The sequence below is a fragment of the Phoca vitulina genome, unplaced genomic scaffold, assembly GCF_004348235.1.
Source record: "Phoca vitulina isolate PV1807 unplaced genomic scaffold, GSC_HSeal_1.0 scaffold2, whole genome shotgun sequence".
Classification (NCBI taxonomy): Eukaryota; Metazoa; Chordata; class Mammalia; order Carnivora; family Phocidae; genus Phoca; species Phoca vitulina.
In genome coordinates, this window is record NW_022589705.1 from 286,203 (window position 1) to 294,636 (window position 8,434).

The following is an 8,434-nucleotide window of genomic DNA, read 5'->3' on the forward strand; positions in this document are numbered from 1 at the left end:
CTGGTCACTCCATCTAATGCTGTCTGTCTCATCTCATGTATAGGAGCGGGATGCTGCACTCCAACCCTGGGGACTATGCCTGGGGTCAGACAGGGCTTGATGCCATTGTAACCCAGGTGAGGAGCTGCCTTTTGAGGGTGTCTGTTCAGTGTGTCTCATGGTTCCACAGGCTTCCTGCTTTCCTTCTGCTACTTTCTGAAATGGCAGTCACTCTGCTTTCCCTAATATTTTGAGCTTGTGGGTTTTCATTTTACTGAAGGGGTAAATGGCTTATGGGTTTAGTTTAGCATCCATGTACCTTCTAGGTCCTAGGGACTTTCTAGAAGATGGCTTCACCTCCATAGGAAGAAAAGACTTCTATAACAAACAGTATTTTGTATTTTTGGCCTCTTGTTCAGTCCTATGAGGAACCTATTAACAGGTGCTTCACAAAAAAGGAGGGTCTCCTCACATGTTGAAGCAGGGATTTCTGCTAGATGGAGCAAAGTAGGGGAAGGAAGCAGAGAAAAAGGTATTCCCATGCCATGTGTAATTGCTTCCACTTATTTATGTTTATTTTAATTTAATTGGTTTTTCATTTCCCTTGTGGATTGCTGAGAATAGAAAGCATGTCATTTATATCCAAGTCTTCTCATAGGCAGTAATTTACCTATTTCTTGGCGTACTTTATGCTACTTTCCATACTCCCACCCTTTTTTTTCTTCCAGCAGAATGAAATTTTTAGACCAGTTAAGTATTACTTTTTGTTCAGTTGTAGTTTTATTCCTGACATCACAACGCTTATGCTGCCTCTGAAGTTGCTTTATGCCTGGAGGTGGACCTTGCAATGATAGGTTTGTCTGTAGACTTATACTAATGTCACTCTGAAATTGTAAAGGAATTATGAGTGTTCTGGCAGCAGGAAAGGGGAAACCCAAGCCTCTCAGAGCCCTGCAGAAATAAGAGCAACTAACATTTCTAATATATGCACTGTTTGTTCTCAGCTGGAGCAGCTCCCTCCCCAGGGATAGTGGGATATCTGCCACTTCTTCTTCTTTTTCTTTTTCCTTTTTTTGTAGCTTTTAGGACAACTGGAAAACACAGGGCCTCCCCCAGCTGACAAGGAAAAGATCACATCTCTTCCAACAGTGACAGTAACTCAGGAACAAGTTGGTAGGTTCAGTTCTATACTTATTCTGTCAGCTTCTGATCTCTGTTCAAAATCCCAGCACCTTCCTATACTAAGGATCTTCAGTTAAAGCTATAGCACTCCTAAAATTCCTACTGGGGTGTCATATATGGAAGATGCCTACCTTTTCATTAGGATTAGTCATGTCGATGCAGAGTGGACAAACCTTTTTTTTAAATTATAAAGAGAAAGGAAGAGAGTTTTATTCAAGTCTAAGTTAGGACAGTTGCTGGGGTTGCACTGTCTTTCATGAAGAAGAGAGAGCTCCAGGGAAAAACCATTTGGTGAAGGGTTATATGTTTTTTGTTTGTTTTGAGGTAGGCTCCATGCCCAGTGTGGGGCTTGAACTCGTGACCCTGAGATCAAGACTGAGCCAGCCAGGCGCCCCTGTTTTTAATATAGTTGCAAATTATTATGACAAAGGACAGTCCAGAAAGTTACAGACTTCATCTTATGTTTTTAGTACGTGCAAATCTATATGACTTTAATCTTACGGAGATGAGGGAGGTTTTTTTTGTTTTTCTTATCTTTATGTTTGGAATGCTCCTTTTTGGTTATTACTATTTTTTTTTAACAAAGTAGATATACAGTGTGTGCTCAGGGCAGAAGTAGAACCCATGCTTTGAGGTTTTGTGGAGTCATTTTGACCTTAGTAAATGTTCAAGTATATAGATTCCCTGGGGCCCAGGAGCAGGGCCTGCAAATGTTGAAAGCTGAGAATTTCTTTTATCAGCCAGCAAGTATTTCCTCAACAGCCACCATGTCCTTTTTCTAGGTGCCTTGCAGGAAACAAAGAGGTACAAGATAAGACTTGATTTCTTGAAGAGCTTACCAGGGGAAGCAAAACTCAACTAAATGATTAGAAAACAGTATAAAAAACAGTATTGAGCAGATGATACAGAGAAAGAAAAAAAATGGGAGGCTGGGAATTTGTTTCATATTTACTCTGTCAGATACAGTTAGGTACTTGAGACATAGATATTATTTTTAAGCACTGAAGGAATTTAGTGACAAGGAGCATTATTTTGAACTAAGAGTTTCTTTCCCCACAAATTCCAGTTTAAGTTGGAGAAGATTTTTAAAGACAGGATAGGCCATCTTAGAGAGGTCATTCTGTTCAAGGAAAAGTATGAACCAATGTGAGAATGTCAGCATGGGCATAGTGTCAGAATCAGGTATAAGGAGAGTGACTTTATTAGCCCTGAAATAGAATCTGGTTTGGGGGTAGTGAGAGGCATGACTGGTTAGGAAGGGGCCTTGTCTGTGTAGACCTTGAAACTGGCAGAGTAGTTAGGGCTGGATATTTTATTTTACTTTATTTTATTTTTTAAAAGATTTTATTTATTTATTTGACAGAGCAAGAGAGGGAACACAAGCGGGGGGGGGGTGGGAGAGGGAGAAGCAGGCTTTCCACGGAGCAGGGAGCCCGATGCGGGGCCCGATCCTAGGATCCCAGGATCCTGGGATCAGGACCTGAGCCGAAGGCAGATGCTTAACTACTGAGCCACCCGGGCACCCCAAGGGCTGGATATTTTAGATAGGCAAGTTTCGTAGTTCCCCAAAGGGAGGATTGAAGGAATTTAGGTGGTCTTTAGGGAAGATTAGTTTGGAGGTAGTATCTCAGATAGATTGGAAGGCCAAGAAAGCAGAAGCAGGGATTTAAGGGGCTGCTGCAACATCTAGGTGGGGTGCAGGTAATGGTGGCAGTGCTGACGGAAGGGTAGACTGAATATGGAAGGGTAGACTCAATATCGCTTTGAAGAAAGGCTTTTATCACTGATTGCATAATAGGATAAAGAAGGGAAAAGGGTCAAAGAGGACTCAAGGTTTTGCAGCTTGGGAACTGCAGAGCTGGTGCTGCCATCTATCAGGGGTGGGAGAATGGTGAGCAGGCCCTGGTTTGGGTATGGAAGTGATGTGATATTTTTAATTTTGAACTTGTTGATTTTGAGGTACCAGCTGGGAATCCCAAGTAAAGACGAGCTGGGAATTGCTATGAGGCTAGTATTAGGGAAGATTAGCTGGTTGCAAACCTTAGGTAAATTTGGAGGGTTGAAGGCTAGGATCAAGGATACTACCTGGGAGGCTGTTCCAATAGACAGCCTAAATTTTATTAAAGCTAGAATTGAGGTAAAGATGTTAGGGAAGAGTGGAGAGGAAGGAGTAAATCTGTTAGGTGGTACTCACTCCAGGTCCTTGATTGCTGTGGGCACGTAGCACGCCCTGGCCACTGGAGAGAGGCACTAGCTGGTATCGTTAGCCAGACTTGGGAAACTCTGACTTTGCTGCCTCGTACTCCCAATTTAGCTTGTAGGCATTTCCTCATAAAGAGTGTTTCTTGTCTTGACTTGGAACCTGAGCTATCCTTGGGCTTTGCAATTCTGCAGCACCACCTCCTGGTACAGCTTTTAATTACCAACCTGTACAGAGGGCTTTAGGACAACCACTCTGAAAGAGGATGCGAAGTGTGGAAAATAGCAGGGTAAAAGTGGCTTGAGACACTGACTGGGAGCTGCTAAGATTGCCGAGATGCATCCCTTGGTTGTGGTGAACAGACTGCCTGTGTTTACTAAGTAGAAACTGCCAGAAGGTCTGGGAAGATGTTTTTCCTGTTTTACTTAACAGATAATCTAAGCCCCGGTTTATTTTTTTCCAAGTCTTGACATTGAAAAGTAGACCTTACATAGTTTCTCTGTAGGCCTTACTTAAGCCCATTCATGTCCCTGTCTACTACCACCTCCTCCCCCATTTTGAAATAAAATTCCTGCTTCCTACCTCCTCCACCTAGGATGCACTTAATTGTATCTTTTCTGTAGACATTCCTTTGGTTAAAAGACAGTGGGCTAGTTTTTTCTTCTTTCTTTTTGCTCACTTACTTTAGAAGGCATTTCCTCCTCCAACAGATACGGGTTTAGAGTGTCCAGTGTGCAAAGAAGATTACACAGTTGAAGAGGAAGTCCGGCAGTTACCCTGCAACCACTTCTTCCACAGCAGTTGTATTGTACCGTGGTTAGAACTGGTGAGTACAGACAGCTGTCGTGTGTTTTGGGCCATCTCTGCCAGTCACATCTCCTCGGGGTGGGGGGATGGTTTGGAGTTCATAGAGAGCCAAGCAGAGCAGATTTTAGTCGCTGGCTAATTCCTACTGGCGCCATTACCGTTTTTTAGATCACTACGTGTTTGGAACTTCTCTGACCAGAGGTTACCAGACTACAGCCCACAGGTCTTGGGCCTGCCACCTGTTTTTGTAAATGAAGTTTTCTTGGAACACAACTACGCTCATTTGTTTACAGTTGTCTGTGGCTACTTTTGTGCCGTGTCAGCAGAGTTGAGTGGTTGTGACACAGGTAGTATGGCCTGTGAAGTCTAAAATATTTACTACCAGTCCCTTCACAGAAAGTTTGCTGACCCCTGCTCTAGACCGTATCAGGTCACTGTTTCTTTCTTTCTTTTTTAAGGATTTTATTTATTTGAGAGAGAGAGAGCACATAAGTGGGAGGAGGGGGTTGTTGGGAGGGGCAGAGGGAGAGGGAAAAGCAGACTCCCCACTGAGCAGGGAGCCTGGACGTGGGGCTCCATCCCAGGACCCTGAGATCATGACCTGAGCTGAAGGCAGACCCTTAAGTGACTGAGCCGCCCAGGCGCCCCCAGATACTGTTTCTGGTTAGTTCTGTTTGGTGATGTGTGGTAGCTGTTGTTAAATTGCTGGCCTAGAATTCTGTCATTTCTGTTTAAAGTTCTGTTTGGGAGATGTCCTGGGTTATACCTTTGAGTCCAGCGTGCACTGTGTGAGAATACACGCCCTTTCTGTTTTTCTACTGCCAGCTCTCAGGGTTTCTTAAGTGTTTAGCACTTCCAGCTTCTCAGGTCAGGCTATTTACATGGACATCTTTCTGTTTCAGCATGACACGTGTCCTGTATGTAGGAAGAGCTTAAATGGTGAGGACTCTACTCGGCAAACCCAGAGCTCTGAAGCCTCTGCAAGCAACAGATACAGCAGTGACAGCCAACTACATGACCGATGGACTTTCTGAAGCTAAAGCCTGCATCTGAGCCAGGGCTGTGGTAGTCTTCTTATCACAGCTGTCAATTGTATCAAAACAAAAAAATAGTAGGTGGATTTAGGAATTGCATAAGAAACCCCAACCCATAATATTAATGCAGTGAGTGTTTTTCTTCTCTAAATTTAAAGCTAGTATCTGCAGATGGAATTGTATCTACAACCAAATGCCTCTTATTCCTGAATTCAGAGTGATACTTTTATAAGTGTGAAACTTGATTATGTGGGTTTCCCCTGCCAGAATAGAATCACTTTACCTTAAAGTCTAGCTAGGGTCCCACTATCTGTCATGTTCTCTTGTAGTGGATGTTTCCACCTCCTTCTCTAACTCCCACCCTACCATTAGTGTATTTAATTATAGTAGATGCAGTGGAACCACAGTCCTAAAGTCCTGCTGATATAAAGTCTTTCTGTTTTAATTGTACAAAAGCATCTACTCTTGGCCACATAAGCCACAAAGCAAGATCAGATTAATTCAGGAATCTGAGACTAATGATTTTGTTTTGTTTTGAATCCTCAGAAAATCAAAGAAAAATTACAGTGGGGAGGAGAAAGTGGCTGATCATTGTATTCTTTGATTTTCTCATTTTAATTTTTAAAGACTACTTCACAAGGTGCAGTTTCTGCAGAAGCCAACATGACATATCTTAGGAATCTTACGTTGTTGGGAATCTGATTCTGGTTCCCTTTTGGAAATGAGTTGGGCAGCATACAGGCACAGAAGGACAGGTATTTGAAATCTTTGGTTCTGAGGTTTCTTTAATGACCCCCAACTCATTGTTTACTGCCTTTTGTCATGGGGACCTTAAAATAATTTCCCTCAGAAATAGAATTACTTTATTACTGCTTCTACAGCCAATTCACTGTTTTTAGTAATTCATTGGTCTTCAGGAATTGAGATTTCACATTGTCTCATTTTAATTTTTTAAGCCCTTTTATCATCTCTGAAATCTTTCTGTTCTGCTTGGTTCTGGTTGTACTTGGTATCAAACTGATTGTTGTGATCATGCCCGAAACAGCTTGGCCTTGGAGAGGTGGGCCTTCTATTTTCAGCCTAACAGTGTCTCATTGCACATGCACATGCTCTTTGAAGCATTTAAGTGTTTAAAGTTGAATAAATGAAGAAGATCAAGAATGTTGTTGGAACTTTAGAGTCTCAAAAGGAAATGATGGGGGCATGTAACCACTGTTAGCGCACCATAGAGGGTGACGGGGGCTCCATTTGTCTGGTCACATCAGCCCTTCATAGTTTGGAATGATTCAAACAAGAAGGCCACTCTTTATGAGTGTCTTTCTTGGCTAGGAGTCTTTTCCCGGTTTTTATTGACTATCATACACTGGTTTTGGGGGCGAGGGAAGGGGGTTAGAGATATCTTTGTACTTTGGCAGAGGATAAAGAAGTAGGGGAGGGAAGAGAGACAGTGGGAGAGTGGCTTGCTGAATTAACAGCCTGCCTCTAAAATTGTGACCATAAGGTATGATTCATGTTAGGCCCAGAGGAAATAAAAGATGTTTTCTCCTCTGCCTCTCACGTTATACCTCTGCAGAGATCATTTCTTTGGAGAATGTGAGCTATTTACTATGGGTATCGATGTGTAGCCTGAAACTACACATTGGTTTTGAGGGTGGGGGGCACTGGGGTCAAGAAGCTTAGGTGGGGGGGAGGGGTGAGAGGTATATTCTGAATATTTAATTGGCACTGCATAGATGGAGAAAGGCCATGCTGAAGTTGGAACACATTGTAGTTTTCAAGTAGAACAGTGTCCACTGTCTCAGAAAAATTGTGACAGCCAGAAATTACTGTTTCCCTGTTAGAGCCTGGAGATGCCAGACAAACAGTTGTGTTTTTACTACAAATAGAAAGCTAGAGAACCAGAAAGGATCTGAGTAGCTCACAAAAGGTCAGAAAGAAAGTACTGGATAGGGAGTTACCTTTTCAAAACACAGAATAGCAAATAGTGTCAGTCTCAGTTATCTGAAATTTTCTTCACTTTTTTTGCTCTGATAGAGGACATGAGGCTCCTTTTGCTGTTTCCTGTACCTTTTCCACTTAATGATTCTGTAGTGTTTCTTCCTCGGAGGTATCTTGGAATTCCAGGTTAATTTAGGTTAAGGAGTGTACTAGGGTTCTCCCGAGAAGCAGAATCAATAAGGCAATAAGGGTGTGTGTGTCTGTGTGTCTGTGTGTGTCTGTGTAAAGAGATTTATTATAAGGAATTAGCTTGCATGATTATGGAGGCTAAGAAGTTTCAAGATCTCCAGTCAGCCAGTCAGTAGATCTTACGGTGTAGTTCTAGTCTGATTCCAAAGGCCTGAGCACTAGGAGTGCCAGTGGTATAAATTCCAATGCAAAAGCTGGTGGAAGTTTTGAGACCCAAGAAAAGCCAGTTTTTGTTTTTGTTTTTAACATTTTATTTGAGAGAGAGCCAGAGAGCAGGGGAGAGAGTGGGAGAAGCAGACTCCCTGCTGAGCAGGGAGCCTGGTGCAGGGCTTGATCCCAGGACCCTCAGATCATGACCTGAGCCAGAGGCAGATACTTAACTGACTGAGCTACCCAGGTGCCCTGAAAAGCCAGTGTTTTAGTTTGAGTCCAAAGGCAGGAAAAGACTGATGTCCTAATTCAGACAGGCAAGAGGAGTTCTCCCTTGCTAGCTGGAGTATCAAGACATTTTGTTCTAGTTGGGCCTTTAACTGATTGGAGGAGGCCCACTGACATTGAGGAGAGCAGTCTGCTCTAATTAGTCTACCTATTCAAATGTTAATCTTACCAGACATACCCTCACAGACACACCCAGAATAATCTGTGACCAAATATTCAGTTACTCCTTGGCTCAGCCAAGTTGACATAAAATTAACCATCACAGGAGGGAAAACAGAAATGCACACAGGGAGACAAACCATAAGAGACTCTAAATCTTAGGAAACAAACTGAGGGTTGCTGGAGGGCAGGGGGGGTGAGGGGTTGGGATAACTGGGGATGGGGTAACTGGGTGATGGACATTGGTGAGGGTATGTGTTGTAATGAGCACTGGGTATTATATAAGACTAATGAATCACAGACCTGTACCCCTGAAATAAATAATACATTATGTTAATTAATTGAATTTAAATAAAAAAAAAGAAATGCACACAGCAGAGTGATACCCATCCCACTTAAGTTTGCCAGATAAACAGTGTGTCTCTATGAGAAATGTCTGCTTTGCTTG

General features: G+C 42.7%; 1 protein-coding gene across 2 annotated transcripts in view; it reads left to right on the forward strand.

Moving 5' to 3' along the window:
* Window positions 1-6,367, forward strand: part of RNF115 (ring finger protein 115) — a 64,989-nt gene extending 58,622 nt beyond the window's left edge. For both annotated transcript variants that reach the window (XM_032419961.1, XM_032419967.1), the window contains exons 6-9: window positions 44-116; window positions 1,059-1,152; window positions 4,072-4,187; window positions 5,071-6,367. In XM_032419961.1, coding sequence (XP_032275852.1) covers window positions 44-116; window positions 1,059-1,152; window positions 4,072-4,187; window positions 5,071-5,202 — 415 coding nt within the window. In that variant the 3' untranslated portion in view covers window positions 5,203-6,367. The remainder of the gene's footprint in view (window positions 1-43; window positions 117-1,058; window positions 1,153-4,071; window positions 4,188-5,070) is intronic.
* The last annotated feature ends 2,067 nt before the right edge of the window (window positions 6,368-8,434 follow it).